This window comes from Girardinichthys multiradiatus, chromosome 15 (assembly GCF_021462225.1).
Source record: "Girardinichthys multiradiatus isolate DD_20200921_A chromosome 15, DD_fGirMul_XY1, whole genome shotgun sequence".
NCBI classification, from domain to species: Eukaryota; Metazoa; Chordata; class Actinopteri; order Cyprinodontiformes; family Goodeidae; genus Girardinichthys; species Girardinichthys multiradiatus.
The window spans coordinates 12,683,376-12,709,342 of record NC_061808.1 but is presented as its reverse complement, the minus strand read 5'-3'; the positions used below and the strand labels follow the sequence as shown (position 1 = coordinate 12,709,342).

Below are 25,967 nucleotides of genomic sequence, written 5' to 3'. Positions count from 1 at the left end.
AATAAAACCCTTGTTACCGGCGGATCGGGACTACACGGCCAGATCTGACTGGATAATCAGAGATGTCAGTAAACCGTCCAACATATGAGTGCTCACGGTCAAGGTCAGTGTAAGAGGAAACTGATATGGTTCTTCATCAAAAGAACAGCAGGAGAAACATTTACAGACTACTCTTTACTGTTTGACTAAAAATCTCAAACGTAGAAGGCCTTCTAAATCAAATGTAGTCAATATGGAAATTAGCCCCAGACACTGTTTATTATAAATAAAATAGCTAAATCAATGCTGTCAATACTGAGAACTACTTTTTCTACAAAGAAAGTCTGTAGTTGTCCTTTATTTTTGATCATTTTACACAAAAATACATTTTTTTTTCCCATAATCTTCTAAAATGGTCTTTTTGTCTTTGTCCTTTCAGAAGGTCCCTGTGGTAAAAATATAACATGTCACAAAGGCTCATTTCCTTTGGCCATTAATGGGAAAGACAAGTGTAGAAGCCCTCTTTCAGCCATCTGACCAGAAGTGCCCGGCAATGCTTTACTCTACACCCCATACTTTAAATCCTTGAAACGATTTAATGGAAATTATTAGCCGTTTGGAAACAGTAACGTTTTATATCCCCAGTATGCTCAGAGTAACAAAGAAAAGGCATAATACAACTGGAACTGTGACCAACGAGGACAGGCGAAGATCTCAAGCTCATCTTTCCAACGCTAACTGTGCAGTGAGGAGGAAGGCAAGGAAGGTAAGACAAATCTCTAAAGCTCACTGTTGGAGAACTGCAGCAAAGAGTGGCGGGGAACATTATCTCTCCATAACAACCATCAGAGCCCATCTACATGCTAATCAGTTGTTAGGGAGGCGTTCTCGCAGAAACTGTATCCTACCACCTCAACCGTAAATGTTTGGAGTTTACTAAACTTTACTGGGACTTTTACTGGAACCATCTGCTTTGGTTAGATGAGATTTTGGGCCTGTTTTTCCTCTAAAGGTCCTAGGAAACGTGTTAGCCTGAAAAACAAGGAGACTCTAAATAAAAAAGTCATCACAGGATCTCTAGCCAGATGATGAACCAAGACGTGGTCAAAACAACCTAGAACAGTTCACCAGCGTTCTTCCAAGGCCATCTCAGGCCCAGCGAATGAACAACAAGGAGGTTGTGCAGTCTTAACTGGAGATGTGCCAGTAAGTGTGGCTCCAATGCTTTAGATGTGAGTTTTTCCTCTTACTGAATAAATGTACTCAAACTAAAGATTGGATTTTCCAAAAAAAAAAAAAAAAGAAAAAATGTAAATTGTGCTACTGCAAAATGTATTTATTTTAATGCTTTTCACTTTTACTCCAGGGTCCCAATAAATGTTGAAGAGTTTAATAAATCTAGAAAATGTGTATTTGAACAGAATACTTTAACTTTGCAAATGTAACTTTTATTTAATACATCCTCAGTTCTGTTAATGAGCTTTCAACACAGGAGGTGGGTTTTCGTCAATGCATTCCTATGATGAGATAACCCCCTGAAGATCCTATCCTTATAAAAAAACTGATAGTCCAAACACACTCATTGTGTACAACATGAAGGATTTTGATCCTGAGCCTGTCTGGGACATCAATGAGTCTCTAAAGTTTCTTTAAGTCAACTATTTTGAGACATATCTCCCTTCTAGGATGCAACGAATCCGTATTTATTGCTCCAAACTTCTCAGCTGCCATGTGATGACCAGGCACAATCAGACTTCATAAATCACGTCACCAGTCAGATATTTCCAAACAGCAGCTTTCAGAAAAGCACACACACAGCAGCAAGAGGAAACTGCATTTAAAGGAAAATGGATTTTAACATATTTAACACCCACTTCTGCCCTCGTTCGGCCTCTGTACTCCCACCTAGCTTTCCCATCTGCCATTCAGAGAGGGCTTATGATGCTGCAATCTGGGAGGCTGAGATTATATAGAGAGAGAGGACAGGAGACACAGAAATGGGAGGGTAGGACTGATGGGTGAGGACTGGAGGGAGGGGCGGAGGAAGGAGGATTTGAAAAAGTGAAGAGCTCTTGATGTGGATTCATCCAGAATATTACTCAATACTCAGGAACAGATGCAGCCTATAGAACCCCTACAGATGATAACACAGTTGAGGACAGCCAGCTGGTTGACGCTGAAACCAACAGGTTGATCATGTTGGATTTCAGACCCAGATGCATGAAAATGTCTTGACCTGTTTTTCCACCTGTGCCTGAACTCACTGTGAAAAGAGCATCAGACCTGATGTGCATCTACTAAAAACAACAATTGAATGATGGACAGCTTGCACAGGTAAACAACTAAACAACAGAAATAGCTACAGTTCATGTAGGACAAGGGAAAAACATCGCAACAAATACGTGATTCTGTTCTTAATAAATGACCACAACCACGAGCAACCAGTCAGAAACCTGTGTTTCCACTAGCATACTGTCAAATAGTCCAATAACTAGCATCCCCCGTTTATGATGCAAACGCATCATTTTTGTAGAAATTAAATGGATAAATAAATAAAACAACTCCACTAAATAGTATATCACTCCATTAGTGATATTTGGGATATATGTGATACAAAGTATTTGCTTCCTTACAGATTTCTGGGGCAAATACTTTTCACAACACCATAGGTTGATGTGGTAACATGAATAATTTGATCATAAACATAAAAAAGAAGAGTTAATTTATGTTTTATAGTTTAGAACTGAACTTTGCTGTCTGAAGGACAATTTTATGTCACTTTAGAGCCCTAAAAATATACTTTTATGAACAAAGTGCTAATTAATTGATTAATTTATATATATATATATATATATATATATATATATATTCTTTTTTTTTTTTTATAATACTTCCCAGTAATTATTTACGGAACTTGTAAAGGATGAAGTTAGTTTTCATAGTAGAGCTTTGTTGAGTAAACAGAAACGGGATGAACAAAATTAATTGACCAGGCAAGCTGAGGACTCGAGTTTAATGCATCACTTTGGTGCTTTTCAGAGGCTTACTAAAAAATTATGATCGGTAAGAACTTGGGAGGCAATGAAGGACGCATGAAGAAAAAAATTCACATTTTGTCACGTTACAACCACAGTTTTAAAGGGTTTTTATGTGACAAATGCGTGCCGAAAAAGTAACACCATGACCCTGAACACACCATCCCTGCTGTGTAACATCATGGTGTCTGCTTTTCTTAAGAAGGGAGCGGGAAGCTAGTTAGGGTTGATGGAAAGATGGAAGGAGCTAAATAGCAGGAAATCCTGAAGGGAAACCTTGTGTGCTTAATTTTCTTCAAGTCTGCAGTTAGTTTTGTTTTTGATCTGGCCAATTTAAAACAAAAACAGTACAAACCTCGCACTTAACCATTAAAGCAGGTTATCCTGATATCAGCCGTCACAGAGTTCAAATACTTTATTTCCAACTCAAGTCTTTAACCCTGTGGGTTCTTTATATTGCCAGGAGGTGTTAAGAACTGGTGATGTAAATAATGTTTAAGCCTTGTTTTTAGGCGCTGCTGGTACTGATCAGAAATCAGCAAACTGTCCAGGTAACGATCTACATTCTCTGGAGCATGAACATGGAGTCAGGTGTTTTCCTAATGCTAGCTTTGCAAATCGTACAAATCTCTACTATAAGAGATACATCTTAGCATTTTGATGCTAATTTTAAATATCTCATCATGTGTCACGCCGCTGTATCTGCTCTCACCGCCAGACGTCAAAGCTCCCTCAGACCTACAACTCGAACCTCTATCAAACTGTATAGTTCCAAAATTCAAAACGTCCATTGGACAGTCTTGTATCTCTTTTAAGCCACCCAAACTCTGGAACTCTCTTCCCACTGACCTCAAACTAAAGATGGACATTAACGTCTTCAATGTAGGCCTAAAGCCATGGCTTAAGTCTGGGCAAACCTGTTCACATGGAAAAATGGAATATATGTCCTTTTAACAACTTCTTCTTTAAAATGAGAAAATTAGAATGTCTGCTATACCGCTAAAAAACAATGCATCTAGGTTATGCCAATGTGCTTGTATTAAATAAATGAATAGACCAGGGTTATACATGACCTTTGTGATCATATTGATTTTCTCTTACTTATAGTGTGACGAAGCCTCTGCTTATAACACCAATATTACCACACAACAGGAAGGCTGTGTTTTCATCGATGTTCTTCGTGTATCTTATTATATAAAAGTTCTTAAAGAGAAATCGCAATCTGGTAAAATCCTGTTTGAAAAAAATCAGACATGAGAAATTGGCCCAAAAAATTCTAATCTGTGAATCTCTACTTCTTTAGAAACTAGACATGTTGTCAAAACTCCACCCACTTTAGCTAATAATGATAATAAGGATAAAAGGGAAAATCAGGGGAAGAAACAGAAGAAGAGCTGCACTTGTAGTAAAAACTGTCCTCCACTGACAGCAGAAGCAAAGCTGTAGGGAGGCACAGTCGTCTAACTGCCTCTGCTATCATCACCACCACGGTGCATCGCGCTGCTCGGTCCCCCCACTGTGCTTCCTTGATCAGCACACCCATTAATCCTCTTGTTGACTCCGCACCTGTACCAGCGTGGGTCTAACTTCTCAACGATCAGCACCGTCTACACAACTGGAGCGTGCACACAACCGTGCTGGGGTGGGTCCCTGTCCATCCCAGAGTAGCAAAGCTGCTGACTGAACCAGGGGGAGGCTGATCATATCAACGGCTGATCGGAGTGTCCTGTAAAAAAGGGAGGAGCTAAAGGTACCACTGCTCTAATTACTGACTTAATGAGTCCTCAGGTTTTTAGCCCACTTGGACGGAGAATTCTCCACAGACAGGTATGTGAGCCTGGCTTCAGAAATCACCTTTTTTTTTAAAATCCTATTACTGCCTGGACAGAGAAACACACACACCCCACATATCAGGGAAGTTCATGACGACCTCTACCTGATGATCCTTGATCTTCTCTGATCTAGCCGGCAAAGATAACACACAGTGGTCGACGTTCACCTTGAGCCATGACCAGAAAAAAACATCTAATCAGGGCCAACCATCACTGTGGTCTCAGGTGGATAACAGAGGAGAATCTGGGGGGCAGGGAGAATGAGACAGCATGGAGGGAAAACCGCATCACTTCGCATAAGAGCAAACGTATTTTTAGCCGCTGAATACGAGGTGGTGACTATGTGAGGAAGTTGCATATTTTACATTCTGTCACAAGACAACATGTTTTGTAAGCAATGTGAATTACAACATCAGCAAATTTGAGGCCTCCTTACATCGTCATATATTGTGGAGTTTTTCACATGACAGATGTTTGCTGCACAGTTTATTTGTATATTCAAGTATGGTTATGCTCATTTCTCACAGAGCGACAAAGTGACAAACGAGCATCTGGACAAGAACAAATGGGAAAAGGGAGGATGTAATCAAACTCTTACCTGTAATGTACATGTGTGACTGTAGGAGGCCTGTAGCCAAAGATCCACGTCTGGATGTCCATCGGTCTTGCTTTAGGGTACGCTATGGTCACATCTATTACCCACTGCAGGCCTTTGCTTTTATTAACTGTCATGGAAGAAGGAAAAAAAAAAAAAAAAAAAACACAAAATGTAATTTTACAAATAAATGCATACTTAAAATTTACATATTTTTTTAACAGTGAATGTGAGGATACTAGGCGTGCACTGGCCCCGATTTCCTTAATTTGGGGTGATCTTTGATCGGCCAATACTTGCATGGGAAAGCGATCTTATCTACCTCTGCAAAGGTCTGAAAGGCTTTGCTGTGAGAGAGGGCTGACTAACAGATCCGCCCACCAGGTCACGTCTACACATGTGCAGATCACAACTGTTGACAACATAAGATTGGAACATTGAAGGTGTGTTGTGACTGTATGACACCTGACAGTGTCAGTTATAAAGAAAATCGGTATCGGACAAAATCGGAATCGGCAGGTCAGGCTTTTTCTTCTGTTATTGTTGATCGGCCAGAAAACTGCAATCGGTGCACCCCTAGAGGATACATCCTTAATTAAAGCCAAACAGACAGCAAACATTCTTATCCAACAAGTTATTATTTCCAGACTTAAATTTTCAGAGTTTCTTAATCTGTTTTTTTAGTCCATGTAAATGCTAAACTTTACTATAAATCTAGGGTAGACATTTCTGCAGCGGTCAGGTGTTATATATGGAAGCTGTAAAAACCTCCGACTGAAAGGAAAAGGGAAGGAGGCACAGATACTGAATGATTTATTTTAGTATGAAATATCTTGAAATTCCAACAGAATAGAAACTTCCAAAGAACAACAATCTGAGTCACTTCTGAAGAGCAATTATGGGGAAATCTTGAACCAACGGAGAGGAAGACCTCACACTGGTCTCAACGTGTTAAAGGATTAAGGATTGCCTCTTTTTTTTTTTTTCTTTAAAAATTTTTTTGGTAGCACTAGTGGCCTTTAATTTTCTTGACAGTGGTTAGTTAGACAGGAAATGGGGGTGGAGAAAGAGTGGAAGACATGCAGCAAATGACGACCACGTCAAGGACTAAAGTCTCCATATATGGGTCACGTGCTTAACACCTTACACCAACAGCACTGCGCCTCAAAGGATTGCCTCTTTTCTGGAAACAAAGATATAGGTCGCAACAACCTTCATTATAAACAAGCTAATTAAACTTCCAGAGGTTCTGCTCATGTTAGAGAAAAACAGGGAATATGTTAGCAGTGCCCCATACTTTTTATTTCATAATGCAATAAATTATGTCACATTAGATGGCTTTCCCTGCCTCAGTGTACTTTAGAGTAGGTATTAGTGAGTCTGAGTGGATGTAATTAAGTGAACTGGTGTTTTGCTGCATAAAACTGCAGCTTGTTAGGACACCTTTCTTACCTACAGAGGCAGCTTTTGTGGGCGGGAAAGTTTTGTTCAGGTTAAGAGACTTAATCGCTGCATCTGTAATAAAAACATTCATTTATGTTACTTGGTCAGAGGGAAAGATGGAAATCTGCAGAAATTATTTTCTAGTCTCTTTTCTTGTGTCCAAAAATGTTGAAGCTGAAAACGTTTTAAGATAAAACACGCACTTTCTTAGAGAAACTGGAATTTGTCACCCATCATCAGACAATTGCTCAGTGAGTGGCAAAACCTAGAACCGATCCTGGATTACAGGTAAGTGTTAGATCCGTAAAAAAAAAAGATTATAAAACGTAATTTAAGCCTGAACAGAAACGTGTATATGCAAAATTGTCACAATGTAAAACAGGACTTTTATAAAAACTGTCTTCATTCTTTCATATATTTTCATTAGTAGTGCTGGGAGCTCCTCTTGGTCACTAGGAAAACGGAGCGTATTTTCAAACTATTTTATTTGTCACCAGGTGTTTTTTTGCTTAAAGGGATTTTGAAAGAAGCTCAATTTTGTAGCAAAAGTTTATTTGAGAAAATTACTACCAGCAGGAGACCCGTGTTGAGAGAAAGTTATGATGCAACAAATTCTCACACAATGAATCAAAACTATTGATGTTTTATTTTGTCAGATTAATTTGCTCTAAATGTGTGATGGATTTTACTGCGGTCAACGCTTGCTCAGGAGAATCAGGGATTGGTACAAAGTCAAGACTTGAAGCAATCAGCTGGGATTCCTTAGATAACTTCTCACTAAGTTGGATTAAATGATTAACTGCATTTGATTGTATTGTATTATAATTGCATTTAATTTATTGTATATAATTTGATTTAAATCTGATGAGTTTATACTGGAATTAAAGCTGCAGTAGGGAGTTCTGACTTAGCCTGAAAATTTGAACAAGCACACCTTACAGGTCAGTCCCCCTTGCTCTCTGCTGTGCTACAGCGATCCCCTCCTCCTCCACAGCAGAGCCCGCCGTGAACACCCAGGCTAGTAAGCAGGGCCACCGATGACGGCGGATAAACAGCTATGGCACATTCACTGGTAGGGACGAAACATCAGTGACAGGGGTAGTGACAGTTTCAATAAAAATGTAAAAAAATTCATTTTTACAAATAGTTACCTACCGCAGCTTAAATTGGACCGACTGGAACTGAATTAGGACAGAATCAGATTCTGTATAATTGGATAATCTTTGGGCCTCTAGGTCCAACAAACTTTCTTGTTAATCGGAGCGTATGTACAAACTAAATGGAGCTGAAAACTTTGCCACACATTTTTCCATGTTCAAATTTCACTTCCAATTTGGCCAGTTTCTTAGGTATAAAACAAATCCATAATGTGCAACTCTATATTATGAATTTATGACAGATATTTCAATGGTAATAAGGTTTTAAATGTAAAACTTGCAAAAAATGGATAGATGAATGTACAACAGTTATGCAACTATGTAACAAAGGTGACTCAAAGGCTATTTTCACCCTGCAAGCAAAAATGGCCTAAATCCAACTTTTCTACTCAAATGTGACCTATATTAGATTATAACGTCTGAACAGCACAAATCAGATTGTTCTTTCAGACCAGTCATGTTGAATTTTATCTGTCATTTTACATCACTGTGCGCAACAGACTCAAAATGTTCCTTCAAAATAAAAGTCTTGTCACACGAGTGTTTACAAACATGAAACAGACCCTGTAGATGGAGCTCGCTTTAATTTTGCTACACATTTACGCCCATAAATCATGGCGTGTGTGACGTTATCTTTCCTTTAATATTAGTGAACAATCATGTAAAGAAAAAAAGAAACAATGTTAACATAACCTAAGTGTTGTGTGAGTGCAGTCTCTTTTTAAAAATGTTTTTTTTTGTTTAATGGTTCGACACCTAAATAAATCCTAACCTCCAAGCTGATCTGCCTACAGGCACAAACTAAACACTATTTCCACTTAAGCTGACAAGTCTGCATTTGCTTGTCAAATGTAAAAGCAGCAAACACCAGCAGCCTTCGTCAGCACAGATGCCTCTGAAACGAGCCTGATGAGAAGCGGCGCAGCTTATTTGACTGCCTTGGTTAGAGTCAAAGAGCGGGCAGCTGTTAATGTGCAGCAAGCACTTCCCTATCAAGGCACACTGGCGTCTTTGTACAAAGGAAATGTGTGACAAAAGAGGAGCTAAATTTCACAACAGACTGGATGCATTACATCAGACTCTGTGAGAAGCTGTAAAACAAGAAATATGGCCAACAAGTAACTGCTCACTCCTGCACAATCCAGGTCACTACAAACACAGCTGGACCATTCTGCAGTCCAAACACCTGGACAAAGATTGATTGTGTAATTTACTAGTCTGACTGACCACTCTATGACTTCACCACACGAGCTGTATACATAAATATTGTTTTACGTTTAAAATCTTGAACTACAGTCCTCACACAAAGCATTTAAATTGCAAACCTATTGATGTGAAGGTGAAAATGTGAACGATAAAAATAGAACCAGAAGTTGTGTCTCCACGGAGCAAAACATTAATATATCTCCCAGTAGTTCATATGACCTACTGCAAATCTGTATTTTAACACAATATTTTGCTTAATATGATTTTAACTATTGGTTAAAGTTAAAGTATTCAGCCCCTTGAAAGTATTCACATTTTGTCGGGTTGCTATTTAGGGAATATAGAGGGAGACTGGTTACATGGGTTTTATTGTAGGGTATCCGATTAAAGGGGGGTTGAATAGAAACGCAAGGCGAGGTTAGTTACCATGCCTCACAAAATTAATCACACCCCTTGAGCTTTTTCATATTTTGCCATGTTACAACCCCTAACTTCAATGTCTTCACTTGGACCTTAATGTACTCGGCCAACACTAAGTGGTGCAAAACAGTGAAATGGAATTAAAATGACACAAGGTTTGCAAGAATTTTCACAAATTAAAGCCGGAAAATTGTGCTATGACACTGCAAACCACCATCTAGCGCAACCCTTTGCCCTCCTACATTTGCCACAAGGCATGTAAGCAACACACAGCAGAAGGTTCTCTTGTCAGATGGAACCAAAACAAAACTTCTCAGCCTGCATGCAAAGCGCTGAGTGTGGCGGGAAACTAAAACTGTATATCACCCTGAACACACCATCCAAAACGGAATGGGTGGTGGTGGTAGGAATGTGTTCCGGGAATGTATTTCATCAGCTGAGACAGGGGAGCTGGACATAGCTGACGGGAAGATGGGTGGAGCGAATTAGTGAGGAATCCTAGAAGAAAACCTGCTAGAACAAAAGAATTGAAACTGAGGGGAAACAGGACAACGACCCTAAACATGTTGCCAGAGCTACAACTGAATTGCTTAGAACTAATCATGTTAATGTGTTAGAATGGCCAAGTCAAAGTTCAGACCTAAATCCAACAGAAGACCTGTGACAAGACTTGAAAATGGATGTTCACAGACGTTCTCCATCCAAGGTGATTGAGCTTGAGCTGTTTCAACAAGACCAGTGGAGACATAAAGAAGACTTGAATCATTTTAAACATTTGGGATAGGTCTACAAGCTATTCAAAACATGTTAATTATATTTGCACAAATGTATACTCAGATAATGAGATTTCACCTTCTCAGTACCCATACATCTTTGACCTTCAGTCAGACCCAGAAGCAGAAGAAGTGGAGCCTCCTGAACAACCATCACGGATGCAGCAAGCAGTTTCTGAATGGAAACTTCAGAATCTCATGTTCAGAAATCAAAATATTTTTTATTACCATCTCAATTAGGGTTGCTATCCTTGCTGTAACGTATGATTATATCAAACAAATTAACAAAATAAAACGCATGAGATACTAAGGCCAGCAGAATTGAGTGAGACGTGATCCTTTACTGAAAATCAAGTGGGTGGAACTCCGCTTCAGTTGCTAGTCAGGTGCAGGACTCAGGTAACATTGCTAGGTGCCAGGGTAATTATGACGTCACAATTATAAAGCTTTTGAAACCGCGCCTTTCCTGGAAAAAATAAAACATTAATTTATAGCTAAAAAAAAACAGCTGAATGGGTTTTTTTGCGTTTGGACTGTTTGCAGAAGCATTAGAGACCCAAATGGAAGTATGAAAATGTTAAAAAAGTTAATTTTGCATAATAGGGCCCCTTTAAATGATTTATAAAAAATAAAAAAAATTACACAATGCATCGTTTTCTGATTTATCACATAAAATCCAAATAAAACATAAAAACGTTTGTGGCTGAGACACATTTTGTAAAGGCAGAGTAACTTCACTTTGACTTGAAGGGAGATGCTACCACTCTGACAGTTTCCACTCTTGTGAATGCCGCCCTCTTGTTAATTAGCGTCCATGAATTCTGCCTAACCAAGTTTCACAGTTTGACTATTGCTTCTAATTAAGACCTCGAAGGCTTACTTTCCCTTCAGCCTTCATTTCAGATGTGTTCTCTGCAGTGAAGCCCGACCTTTGACAACATACACCTTTGTTTACTCAGCATGCCTGTGTCAGTTGCTTTACAATCCTACAGAGAGGAGGCAGAAGAAGGTAGGTGAGTAACAAGCAGTCTGATTGGCTGTGTGTCTAAGTGACTTGACTGCTGGTATTGAAAGGAATGGGCAACATCAGCGTCATCCCTGTGTGGGCTGCTTGAAGCAGATCTCCTTCCAGCTGTGCTAAAATGCTGCAGAGCTGAGCCCTGAGCCAAGATCTGCTGCTGGCTTCCATGTAATGACAAACAATGCTGTAAAAGCACTAGCCATGGCAATGTAAGATGACATTGGGTAGGCCCTGCCCTTCCTTAAATAGAGGAAGGAACTACACTGCCAGATATCTGGCTCTATCTGGCCATATAGCTAGCCAATTACAACACATGAACCATAAACCCATCCCTCCACCCAACTTAACTGATTATACAGAGACATGTTTACGTTAACACCTCATGGAGCTCCTCTTCCACCCTAAATGATTTCCATGTTCAACCTTTGCTCATCCACGACTGCAAACATAGTTTTGTAATGACACATAAACCTTATCAGTCTTCAAGGCACATAGCACCTCTCTGCAGAATGTGACCCCTGTGCATTATATCTGCACTGAGCAGTGCATTTAGCTTGAATGACATTGCATGGCTGAAACAGGGCGGCACGCACATTTACATCAAATCCTATTTTCTCCATGTGGCCCCATTTGTCTCTCAGTGAGTCAGCAAGCTCAGGGCACCTCTGCAGAGCATCAGGGAGGGTCAGAGTGAGACAGAACAGCGTCTTTGATCAGGCACACACACAGAGAGGGCAAAACAGTGAGGGGCAAAGCTTGCTTCTGGGTATGAGTGTTTTCTTGCCCTCATCATTAGCTAAATTCAAGCAGAAGGACAAGACCCTTCTTCTTCTTTTCCTGAACTGCTGTACCAGAGGAGCAGGCATGAAGGAAGAACTGAGAAGTGATCTGGAAGCCAAGTATTAAAAAGCGCTGAACATCATAACATGTAATAAGGACTGATGATGGGGACAAAGCGTTAAAAAGAAAACATTTACATACAGTGCCTTGAAAAAAAGTCATAGAAGAAGGAAAATTATGCTTTGTTTTCTGTTCTTACCAAATAAAAACAATGAAATCCCAGTTTGGAGTCCTTTGCAGCCTCTACTAAGTTTCTATACCAGGATTACCCTGAATTTAGCTCCATATCTTTGAATCAACTCTGTCACCTTTTCTAATGCGGCTGGCGAACTGTTTCAAAGAAAGGATGGTGTGTTCAGGGTGTCGTGTAGTATTCAGTCAATGTTCTACGACTGAACACTATACATTTATGTTTTTCCTTTGGGCCAAAAGGTTTATGTCCCATCTGGTCAGAGTTCCCTTTTCCACATGTTTGCTTCTTACCACTACTCTACAAAAGGACAAGTTTGTGTGGTTGTCCGGCTGACATAGTCTCCCACCTGAGCTGCAGAAACTTTCTGCAGCTCCTCCAGAGTTATCATCAGGGTGCTTCTCTGAGAAATGCCTGCCCGGCCTATATGTTTAGGTGGATAATTTTTTTATAATCTTACCCTGCTTCTCCCTCAACCGTCTTGGTTTTAACAATGCTGTTTGTTCACGATTGTTTTCTAGCAAACCTTAGAAGCTGTCTTCATACAGAGATAGATAAAGCTAGAGTACAACTGGCAATAACAAAACCTGTTGACTCAAAGTGTATGCATTAGTCCCAAGAAAATTGTCAGAATATCATTCAACCATTTCCTGTTAATTCCTACGTTATCTTCCTGCACACTGGCTGTATTTAGGGCTGGTCTCTTGGCACAAAAAAAAAAAAAAAATCACTCTCTTGCAAATCACCGCTGGGGTTTTTCAGGAACATTGATGCAATTTCTGGCACCTCGGTCCATGCCACCTCTTTCCTCTCCTGGCAATCTTTACCACCAGTTGCCTCTCATTTAAAAGCAGAACTCCCAGAACACAGCGAGACAAAAAAGGGGGGTAGGGGGGGCGTAATGCTTCATGTTTCATGCATGCATGTTCCCCCAGCCCTGCAGCCAACATTAAACAGCATTTGATTGAAAACGACAGAGCCCTGTGTGCAGAGAGGAGTGCACAGACAATCTTCTCCAGGAATTGCATTTTACTTTTTGTGACCCAGTAACAGCTGCATTTATTTCAGTTGCTTGGACAAAAACACACTCAAAGAGTAAATTAGCTATTGGAATAAAATATTCGTATATTCCCGTTACCTGTTTGGTTCCGGGTCCCGGTGTTGCTGCCCACGCTGCCGTTCTCCTGCTGAGCTGAGAGGGTTTTCAGGATAATGTGGGTGGCCCCGAGGCGAGGCAACGTGACATGGGTCAGGTGAGGGAGAGAGTTTTTCTTTGCAAACATCTGGCTGGTTTCTCGCCTCTTCCTGAGGAAGCCGCCCTCAGGGAAGAGAACTATCCACTTTCTGTCGCGGCTGTGGTAGTATTTTTCTAGATGCTCCTTCAAGTAGACCAGCTGCTTGTCTCTGTGAGCTTTACCCTGATGGGGGAAAACAAACAGAACATGCATGTAAAGGCTGAGTGTTTAACAACAACAGTTTAATTATCTGCAGCATGTGCGGGATTTTTTATTTTTTACACATTTTTCATTACAAAATCCAATCCTTTTCTTACCCATAATGTCCAGACTTCTTGGTTCAGTTCTGGCTCATTTCTGGACTACAAATTAAAGCAGCTCAATATATCGAATCTCAATTGCCACTAATGTGACAGTCTGGATGCAATTTGTGGTTGGATATCGTATTTTATGCACGCCAAATCTGTATGTCAGTTATCTATTTTGGCGTATTGGATACTCCATCTCTGCCCTCGGCGGCCACAGTGGATGTTTATATGTTTGTATCTGAGACGCTAAGACATTTTGTGGTGGGGACGATGTGACCAAGGAAAAAGAAAGACAATAGCCCTAAAAATGTAGGTTAACTGTAATCTATGCTGTCATAGCAGAGAATGTGGGGAACTGAGTGGATAGATGGCAGGCTAAAGAATGGATGGGAGGATAAACATGAATAAATGAGTTGAAAACATTGATCATGGATGGATGGATAAATAATGGACAAACATGGATGGATGGAGACAACCGTGTAAAGACACTTAATGTCAGAATCTTACAATTTTAAAAGACAGCATGTATTCTTGTCAAGAAGCAGAAACATGCTGATTTTACGTTAGCTGCAGAGCTAATTTCAACCACTTTCACTGTATTTAATGCCACGACTGAAACTGAACGCAAACCATGATGGCCATGACAACATTAGGTGCATTAGCAAGGACAGGGTGAGGAGAACCAGCATTGATTTTTAGTTAGGCATGGTCAAGCACCATTTTAAATGTATCGGCTCAGCCGGGCAGCTCTCCGTGTGTTAAGTGAGCACTTTGTTTGTCAGTGCAGATATCTGTGAAGCTTTTTAAAACCTGACTGAAACAGGTTTTCTATTTTCCCAAATGTTTTGGGATCATCTGTGTATAAAACGTGTATTTCCAAAAGGAAATACACTTTTACATTCCGGCTACACTATTCTGAATATTTCTTTCGCAGTTTTTAGTCTCTGGGATTAAAACAAAAAACACTAATACTAAAGTAAATGATGACCCTCAGCACGGGTAAACACGTGTTTTTTCAACACTTGTAGCTCATGTTTTCTTTTGGCAGCTTACATTATGAGCTGTGGATAGGGACAAAATGCTCTGGTATAACTCAAAGAAAAAAGTACATTATGCGTAATAGGGGCAGCTGAAAAGCATGGTTTATAGATGGGATGCTATTTGTGCCATCAGTAACTAATAGTTGACAGATTAATAGCTAAAATGTCTCTGATAAGTCTGGTTAAAAAAAGCAAAACAAGTCCCATCAATAATTGAAGAATTACATCCACAAAAACTTGATTGGCATAAATGTTCAGAAACGTTCTCTGTAGAAAGTCATGTTTTATCATCTTTTAATATTTGCTGGAAGCTAGCCTGATTTAACAACTTCTTTTCCATCCATCCTGACAGAAACTAATATAAAACTAATTTAATTAAAAAAAGTTAAGGAGAATGTTGACATATGTCTCTAACATCCAGCTCCTAAATACCAAAGGACAGTTAAGCAGCTGTGGAAAACTCTGCATTCAAACACTGTTTTGTTAGCAGGATTTACTGAGCATCTTCATATGTAAATGACCTGTTGAACTGTGAACTAGCCCTGTATAAATGAAACTAGATTCTGTGCTTGCCTTTGAAATCTAACTAAGCAAGTGTGTAAAAGTTGTATGTATTGAAAGTTTAATTTCCCTCACTAATAATAACAATAATAAGTGATGGAGTTTAGCCTCCAGCCATGAAGGCGTGAGCCATGGCGCCGTGTGTAACAACGTTTGAGACGTTCGTGCCAGCCACGAGTGGACAGCAGATGCTCTGGGTGACCGGGGCAGCTGCTAGCCGAGTGGATGTGTGAAGCATTCTGGGGGAAGATGTCAGGAATCTACACGGGAATGCCAGAGGGGGATGACAAAAAGGAGGAAGCGAGCAGAAAAGGCTGCGCTCGCACAGACTTTCCACAACGGCCCGCCTGGCTTCACCCTTGGGACTGTGCCCGATGTAAAATCCCACAGCAAGGCGCTGCCATGACCTGAACGGAAAATATAATTAATTCACTCCCGTCGTGCTGCTCCGCCATGTTAAAAATTTGAGGGATGACTGGTATTACTTTTTTTATTAATTTGTGAGGAGGTGAACCCATTCTGATTCAACCTGAAGGCAAATATTTTAACAGAGATTTAATGAAATTTAAGCATATTGGGCTAGTGAGATCTGGAAAGATATCAAATTTAAAAATAATTGTGAACATGTCCATATGGCGCTGGCAACAGCAAGTCCTTGAATTAGTCCTTGATAAGCATGCTTGTCATCCCTTGAATTTGCCTGGAAGACTTTATTTTTTGGTTTTATGGAATATTTCAAATTAGATTTAGTTCAATCTTCCATAAATCCCTAAATCTTCCATGACATTCCAAGGATTCGCAGACTAACAAGAGTGCTGCCGTTTCCATATGTAGACTCTGTTCTGCTTCAGCTGCTTTTGCCGCAGCTGCCTTGAAGGAACCAGATGGACCAAGCAGAGCCCCCCCAGGCGGCGGTTCACTTTCTGAGGACACCAGGACTGCAGGAATACGCCCATCTACTGACCAGCAGCCATAAACAGATGGGCTTGTAATCCACAATTGAGACAGGTAGGAACAACTTGCCTACGGCAGTTGGGGTTAAATGTGGTGTGTTGTGGCCCAGAGGTTGGTGCTTTTAATCCTTACCATCAGAAAAACAAGGTGTTGACAAGTTAGGGGGACAAAAATAGTCTTTTATTCTGCAGCGACAAGTGTTACTGCTGCCTTTAAGGTGAAGAAGCCAAGCAGAAAAGTAGGTTGGCCAGCTCAACGGCAAAGGAGATTGAATTCATGTCGACGGCCAAACATGAGAGCGGTCAGATATTCAATAAAAATGCTAAAAATTACACATGAAATTTTCAACTTTGGCTCTATTACCTGTCTGATGAAGAAGTCCCCGTGAATCAGGGACACTAGACCAAAATTGGTGTATTTGAACACATGGTCCATCAACCACATCATTTTCCGCACCACCTGGGAAAAAACAAGAAACAGCAGAAATACAATGAACATCTGCTACCACCAGTCATCTTTCTTGTATTCAGAAGTAGAACAAACCGCTAGCGTCCCCTCTGAGCATTCCACCCCTTATGACTTTCACAAATGCAGCTCCGGCTTACTGGCCTTTCCTCGCTAAGAGGATAAACTCGGCCAGGGATGCAGCAGTTCAGATGGATCATGATCATGCCTGTGCAGCGTGACTTGGCACTTCCAGTGTCAAACCAGCCACAGCAAAATATATAAGCAGCAACAATACAGACGTTACCAACAGCAACACACCCTTATTATACTTAAGACGCAGATTTGAAACAAATTACAATATCAGAATAAAATACATTTATTTCAGTGATTTAATAAAAGAAACCTCATAGATTCAGGATAATTTCAAGTGTTTATTTCTGTTAATTTCAATTATTATGGCTTACAGATATTGAAAACGCAAAATTCAGTCTCTCCGAAAATTATAATATTGGATAAACCCAATCAAAAAGGATTTTATAACAGAAATGTGGGCCTTCTAAAATGTTTGTCTATGTACTGTACTGTATATGCACTCAATGCTTGGTCAGGGCTCTTTTTACTTAAGCTACTAAGTTGATGTGGGATGGTACTTCTTTCTTCCACTCAACTTTCCAAATACAGGACTCTATGAACACCCAGCTTCTTTAATGATGACCCTTTGAGGCTTACCCTCCTTGTAAAGAGGGTCAGGGATGGTCAAATTTCTATGAGACAAATAATGTCGTGTTTTAATTAGCTGTAAGCATAATTTGGAACCCATAACATGGTTTATAATGAATCATATGAATTTCACTTTTTGAACTGAAATATTGAAGTAAACTAACATATTGATTATCTTCTAAATTCTGTTGATGCACCTGTGTGTTTCGCCTATATGCCAGTTTACAGTTTAAAAGAACGCAATGCAACCACAGCACCAGAGAGTTGTAATATGAGTGCAACGCAAATGCACCAGTGTGGATATTTCCATGTCATGCAACAAATTTGAGGCAAAGTTTTAAAATGCTGCTTTCTAAAATGTATTTCCAATAAACTGCCAGGACCAAAATGTGCTGTCAGACAAAACCAGGATATTGGTGAGCTTGCACAACATATGACTAATAATTTTAAATGGTATTTTGGCTGCAATCTAAAAAAAAAAAAAAAATCATAATTAACATTACTTACAAACTCTTTCAACTGCATATCAAAAACTTTAAGAAAATACATTTTTATTTCCCAGGGAAAAACTAAATCATTCTACTACCCTTCTATTTAAAAAGGGTACAAAACAAGAAATAGCAGAAAGTAATAGTAAAAATGAATTAATTTAGCTGAAGTTAATTAAACATTAATACAAAGACAAGTTTTCTTTATGTTTAATGGTCTACCTGTCTTTTTAATGGAGATTTGACTGAATAAACTCTGGAGTACAGCTGGAGTACACTGCATTTCTCAGCTGTAGAAATCTTACAAAGAACAATTTATCTTCAACAACAAGAACATTCGAACAGAAATGAGCTCCATGTAGTATCCAGAAAGTCCTCTGCTTACTTTATGCGAGGCTTAAAATGAACAGTGAAAATGATTCATCCAAGAATAATTTGTTTTGGAAACCTGTCCTCATTCCACTTCACACAGGAGCCAGCAACGGCACCCAGTGAGTTCAACACCTGTATGACCCAGAGTCTAACCAGAATGAGGTTGAGACAACAGGAATGAACTGCTGGGTTCAACATTACAGCAACCCCTCTGCTTTTTATTCACGTTGACATTACACCTCTGCAGCCCTGACACAGTTATATTCCTAAATGTCTTACCGTGCCCTTGTCTTGCAGGCACATCATGAGAGTACAAACATCCCCAGTGGACTGATGATTGACAATGACCATGGCTTCTTCTTCAGAGATGTCCCGCACGTCATCACCCCACTCTGTGACTGAAAGACACGGCAGAGAAAAACGCATTTTAATTATCGAGTTTAAAAATTAACGTTCAGCTTTTTGTTTTAAGTCTGCGTATGTTTAAGATACCAAAAACATTTTAAGATTAAAATTGAGGAAGGCAACCGCCTGATCATCTGACAGTTAAAACAACTCTTTATATTTCAAGTGCTGCTTTGGTCTTGACCTTTTCTGAACTTCTTTAACTTCTTCTTTAACTCTTCTTTAACATCTAATTTTATGTTGTAAATACATTCAAAGACAGCCTACAAACATCAGGACTGCATCCATGCATGTTTACAAGAAGGGCGTATCTTTGATTGCACCTTGCTTTATTTTCTGGGCCAACCTGTCAGTCAGCAATCTACTACATTATTCCCATCCTTCTAATATATGGATACAAAGCAGTGCAGCTTATATGAAGAGGTATGCTTGGTCAGCAGCAATGATTAGGTAGTAAAATAAACATAAATGCCCAGATCTAAGATTCAAACCAACCTTATTTTATGGATGATCACACTTTAGTTAGATTAGTTTAAAACAAACAGTGACGGTCCACTGCTAAGCCCCCTTGTCCATAGAGATCACCTGGGAGAACTGCTCCCACAAAAACGATGATTCCAGATGGGAAGAAGCACACACACCTCCAAATTGTACATGCAGAAGTTTTGTGTTTTTCAGGGTGCAGTTCACCAGCAGCAGGTTTATAAAGTAAATATTAAATAGCTGCAGCATAACTCAAAATGCAAGTTTAGACGTTAGAACCTTTGTGTGATCATGTTCAGTGGAAAACACATTTTCTGACTGCATGTGCCAATATCCAAACTCCAACCCCTCACCAGCATTTTGTTAGGCTAGCGATAAGCTAGTGAAAATACTAATGGTGTTTCCTTCTCAATACATACACTGAAACTAATGGTGGAGGAGCAGAAACCTTTTTTTTTTTTTTCTCTCAGGGAGGCTTAATGGTACAAGATTTGCCATGATGCAGCCACACTGGATTTTAGGGTTTCTTGAGACCGTAGGGCAGTCTTAATGTTTGTTGTTAGACTTAAAGTCAAACAGTTTATCCAAGACAACAAGTTTAGTTCAAACATAGTGAAGACAAATATTGTGTGTGTTTCCTTTAATCAATATGACTGAAAGTACATATGCGGAGAAAAACACTGTCTCTGTCAACAGGCATAAGGATTTAAACTAACAACACCTACCCTTGTTTCATCATTCTGACAACAAATTATCCTGCAACATGTTTGCTGATGCATATCTTAAATGCATGAACCATAAGCACAAAACATCTCTGGAACAGCAAGTTTACTAATTGGGACCATATCACTTGATGGCTCTGAACACAGAAGAAGCAAGAACAAGAACAAATATGTCTTTCTAGCAACATATATGCTTTTCTAGACACCGTAGAACCCTAATATGTTAAACTAAAGCAGCTTTTCTGAAGAATTATGATAAAATTGTGTTATATATACTGATTTACTGAGAAGTGAGACAATTGTTAAGCTGTTTATTATCATTCTGTCTTTACAGTAAAAAACAAAACAAAATATGGCAGCAATCTGTTTTAAAGCAGGTTCATGTAAGGCTTACTTCTTTCTTTGAGTCTTTCAAAAAAGCTGCACTTAAGTTTCTACCGGTAATTTTCAAGCAATATCTACAAGAACGCTCCACGTCTTTCACCCCAAGCAACTTCAGCATTACCAGTGGGTTCCCGGGCTCCACCCTGAATATTCTCCTTAACCTTCCTTGATGACAAATCTGGGCAAAGGTCAAATGTTCTCCACAACCATTATGGATGTGTGTAACGATTTTAAGCTCTTTGCTTTGCTGAATCATTAATGAAGACGTGTTGATTCACGCAGAATGACAAAATGCTGGTCTGTGGTTGGAAATGAGGAAGGAGAAGTAAAGTTTCAGGAAATGGTAACACACTCACTATTTATCTGTGACCGCTGAGCGGAGCAAATGATGACTTTCACATTCTGGTCTGTTGTTGGGAAAGCTTTCAATACCAAACAGTAATTGCTTCATAACGACATTAAACACAACGTCACCTGCTTGACTGGAAAATGTAACTATTTCACTGCCTGATGCTGTTATGTCTGTGAAAGTTCAAGGAATCATTTGTAAATAAAACTAAAAAGAAACAAACAATTGAATATTTTGGAGTCATAGCACCACCATAAATCTGGTCTTCACAACAAAGGACATATAGTACACAAGTTGGGAAAAGGTAGCAGCGTTTGCCATATATACATTCATATACAGTAAAATGCCAGATATGGTGAGTTCAGAACATGCAATACAACAAGAATGTGTCATTAAAGATCCATAAACTCCATTCTAGAATTGCGCCGCTCAAGGTGGCAGCAGGTTGGAGTAGCTCTGTTATTTTTGATTCTAATTTATTCTTTTTTGGGAACTATTCCTCTTGTGGTGGATACAGTTGATTTTTTTCTTTTTTTCTTTTGGACAACTGTCCTCTCCGGTGTCAGATGCTGTGCAGCTTGGAGGATTTTTCCTAATACTTTCTATTTTTGGACATTTGTTATGATGCATTGCCATGGCAACGGGGTTGTTTCTTACAACCGGGAGCAGCTGCTTAATATCTCAAAAGCTCAAATAATACTTCAACTGCAACCCCAAATCCTTGATGAGTTGAAAAGGAGACGCCGTGGATGCAGAGCAGGAGCTAAGAGAAGAGAGAGAAGGAGGAAGTTCAAACCATCTCTTCCGTCGATTATGATGGGCAATGTGAGATCGTTGAGAAACAAGTTGGATGAACTCCAAGCCCTACAAAGGACCCAGCCAGAGTACTGGGCATGCAGTATCATGTGTTTTACTGAGACGTGGCAGCAGGATCATATCCCCGACTCCAGCGTCCCTCTGCCGGGCTTTTTAACCATACGAGCAGACAGAGATTTAAAGAGGAGCGGCAAATGTAAAGGAGGTGGACTGGCAGTACTTGTGAACAACAGATGGTGTAATCCAGGACATGTAACTGTTAAGTGTCATCTCTGCAGTCCAGATATTGAACTGTTGGCAGTAAGTTTTCATCCATATTATTTACCTAGAGAGTTCACCAGTGTTATTTTGGCAACTGTTTACGTTCCACCTTCCGCTGTTGCCGACACTGCATGTGATGCCATCAGCTCAGTTGTTGCTAAGCTACAGACACAAAACCCCAATGCTTTTGTGGCAATTTCTGGTGATTTTAACCATGCTTCACTCTCTGCTACACTTCCAATGTTTCAACAGTTTGTCAGCTGCTCTATAAGAGAAAACAAAATATTGGATTTGTTTTATGCCGATGTCAAGGACTCATACATCTCTACAGCAAGACCTCCTCTAGGCAAATCAGATCACAATCTTGTTTTTCTCTGCTCGAAATATAAGCCCCTTGTTCAGAGGCAACCTGTAATAAAGAGGACTGTGGGAAAATGGTCACAGGAAGCTGAAGAAGCTCTGCAAGGTTGCTTTGAGGCTACAGACTTGTACGCACTGTGCCAGCCACATGGAGAGGACATCAATGCCATGACTGAGTGTGTAACCGACTATATAAACTTCTGTGTGGATAACACCATCCCCACCAGAGCCGTGAGATGCTTCCCCAATAACAAACCTTGGATCACCAGTGACCTGAAGGACCTGCTTAACAAGAAAAAAAGAGCCTTCAGAGAGGGAGACAGAGAATTATTGAGGATTATACAGAAGCAACTTAAAGTCAAGATAAAGGACAGCAAGGAGGTGTACAAGAAGAGGCTGGAGAGCAAGCTCCAGCAAAACAATATCAGAGATGTGTGGACAGGGATGAAGAAGATCACGGGCTTCAGGCAGAGGGATGATCGGACCGATGAAGGTCTGGACAGAGCCAATGAACTGAACACATTCTTCAATAGGTTCAGTTCAGAAACAAGCTTCGCATCCTCCTCTCCTGCTCACAGCCAAACAGACATTCCACCCTCCTTTGAGCCACAGGACTCACAGCTGTCCAGTAACACCTCATATTTTTTATTTTCCACCTCAGCCCTAGACCCTTCTGCTTCTACATGTTTGCCTTCAACTATATCAGAAGATGCTGATGCTTCCTTTGCCTCCCCCTTCCACCTGTGTGTCTCAAGAAGTCAAGTGAAGATGCAACTGGACAGACTGAATCGGAATAAGGCTGCAGGTCCAGATCATGTCAGTCCTAGAGTCCTGAAGGCCTGTGCAGAGCAGCTCTGTGGGATTCTGCAGCACCTCTTCAACCTTAGCCTGGTCCAGAAGAAGGTTCCGGTGTTGTGGAAGACCTCCTGTCTTGTTCCGGTACCAAAGAAAACTCACCCATCAGTCCTCAATGACTATAGACCCGTTGCCCTGACATCCCACATCATGAAGGTGCTAGAGAGACTCCTGTTGCCCCACTTGAGTAAGCAAACAGTAAACCATCAGGACCCCCTTCAGTTTGCTTATCGCTGTGGAGTTGGGAGTTGAAGATGCTATCATACACCTGCTTCAACAAACCCTCTGTCATCTGGACAAAGCCAGCAGCACTGTGAGGATCATGTTCTTTGATTTCTCCAGTGCATTTAATACAATCCAACCTGATTTGCTTTGTCAGAAACTCCAGAAGACTCAGGTGGAGGCCTCAACAATCTCCTGGATCAAAGACTACCTGACAAACAGACCACAGTTTGTGAGACTGAAGGGTTGTGAGTCTAACCAGGTAGTCAGGGGACTGTACTCTCAGCATTCCTTTTCACTCTGTACACCTCAGACTTCCAGTACAAGGCAGACTTCTGTCATCTGCAGAAATACTCGGAAGATTCTGCAGTCGTGGGGTGGATCAGAGATGGACAAGAAGCTGAGTACAGGAAGGTGGTGGACCGCTTTGTGGCATGGTGTGGAAACAATCATCTCATCTTGAACGTGACTAAAACAAAGGAGATGATTGTAGATATTAAGAGAAACAAGAATAGGTAAGACGATATTTCCATTATGGGAGAAGAAGTGGAGGTGGTGGAGGAGTATAAATACCTTGGTGTTCACCTGGACAACAGTGGAGATGCAACTGTGAAGCCATCTACAAGAAGGGACAGAGCAGACTGTACTTCTTGAGGAAGCTTAGGTCCTTTGGTGTTTGCAACAAGATGCTGCATATCTTCTATAAGTCTGTTGTGGAGAGAGTGATCTCTTCTGCCATCATCTGCTGGGTAAGCAGCATCAGAGCCAGGCACTTAAAAAAGCTCAACAAGCTGATAAAGAAGGCTGGCTCTGTTCTGGGGACTCCTCTGGAACCTCTGGAGATCATTGTGGAAAGACAGATTCTTCATAAAATGAAGAACATTATGGAGAGGCTTCTTCAGATCTGCTGTAAGACGATCCTTCCTGCCCACAGCCATCAGCATCTACAATGGCTCTTTGAAGAAACCTTCATAATGAGCTACAACATTTAACTTCTCTTTGGGATTAATAAAGTATTTTTGAATTGAATTGAATCAGATGATTAAAAATGCTGAATAAATAAATGGATGGATTTTAGCGATGATATCTGAAGGATTTGAACAAATGTCATCCTCTGTATTGGCAAGCACGGGAAAAACTCAGGACACCCCTTTAAATATTCCTTTTGCTTTTATTAAGAACAATCAATAACAAAAATGCATTTTTTAACTAAGGAAAACGTTAGGACACCCCACCCTGCAATAGCAGCTGTTTATCCCCTGAATAAATTCGGTGAGGTGCTTCTTGTAGCCACCTTCCAGTCTCTGAACTCGGTCTGATTAAAGTTTGCCCTCCTCACTTTCAGCGGTGAGATGTTTGCAGGGGTGTGTGCATGTACAGCCTATTTAGGTCAACCCACAAGATCTGGGCTTTGACTAAGCCCCAGGTTTTCCATTTCATAATTCTTGGGTCATTGTCGTCTTGCAAGGTCCAGTCCTGTTTCAACTTTTTGGGGCTTTAAAAGAAGGTCTCATATTTTCCTCAAGCACCCTCTCATACATGGTAGGAATCATGGTGGATTCTATGAGCCAAGTAGGTCCTGCTGCATCAGGGCATCCCCAAACCATGACACTACCACGTCCATGCTTCACAGTTTTTATGAGGTTTATGCCACACATTTCCTATGTTTAGCTGTCCAAATAATTCAGTTTTAGACTTATCTGTCCAAAGAGCATAACATGGAGGGTCTGGGTGTTTGTCTACGTTCTTTATGGCAAACTATAGTCTGGCCTTCACGTTTTATTAGAGAGCAATGATTTACTCCTTCTCCACCTACCATGAAATATAACTTTATGCACTCCCTTTCTTATTTAACAGGCATACATTTTCACATTAACAGTAGCAAAGGCTTGGTGTAGGTCCCACAATGACATTTTAGTTTTTTTTAAAAACTTCTTTTAGCATCTTGCGGTCAGCTTTCGGGGTTACCTTGGCAGGATGCATCGACCTGGGCATAATGCCGGCTGTTTTAAATGTCCTCTACTTACAGACTATTTTGCGTAAGGAGGAATGGCTGATTTCACATTCTTTTAGGACCTTTTTTAATCCCTTACCATATAAATACACAGCTCTTTCTGAGGGCTTCAGACATTAAACAGCGGTTCTGCCCGTCATTCTATCAAAAATTATGCTATGTTATTATGTATTTGTCTAATAGTCTTTTCAGAGGGTTCAGAGCCAAATGAACTGTTCCTTGCTACAGTATATAGGTGGTAGTTTTTACCTTTCATCCCTCTCAAAGCCCTGTAACAATCTACACTAACAAGAGTGGATCCATTATGTTCTGTTGTCCTGATCTACTCCATTAGGTGTCTATTCAGAGCACACGACAGGGTTCACCACCCATTCTCCCATGTCAGAGTATTGATAGGATACATATGGGAGATGTAACAAAGGAGGAAACGGAGCTTATTCAAGCTGAGGTGGTGACCACACTAACTCCGCTGGGGAACTT

At 40.3% G+C, this 25,967-nt stretch overlaps 1 protein-coding gene across 1 annotated transcript in view; it reads right to left on the bottom strand.

The window, feature by feature from the left end:
- Positions 1 to 25,967, bottom strand: part of lpgat1 (lysophosphatidylglycerol acyltransferase 1) — a 50,953-nt gene that overhangs the window by 10,405 nt on the left and 14,581 nt on the right. Inside the window, exons 3-6 of the mRNA XM_047388472.1 lie at positions 18,896 to 19,014; positions 16,953 to 17,048; positions 13,630 to 13,909; positions 5,445 to 5,571 (exon numbers count right to left, since the gene is read on the bottom strand). Of these exons, the coding sequence (XP_047244428.1) occupies positions 5,445 to 5,571; positions 13,630 to 13,909; positions 16,953 to 17,048; positions 18,896 to 19,014 (622 nt within the window). The remainder of the gene's footprint in view (positions 1 to 5,444; positions 5,572 to 13,629; positions 13,910 to 16,952; positions 17,049 to 18,895; positions 19,015 to 25,967) is intronic.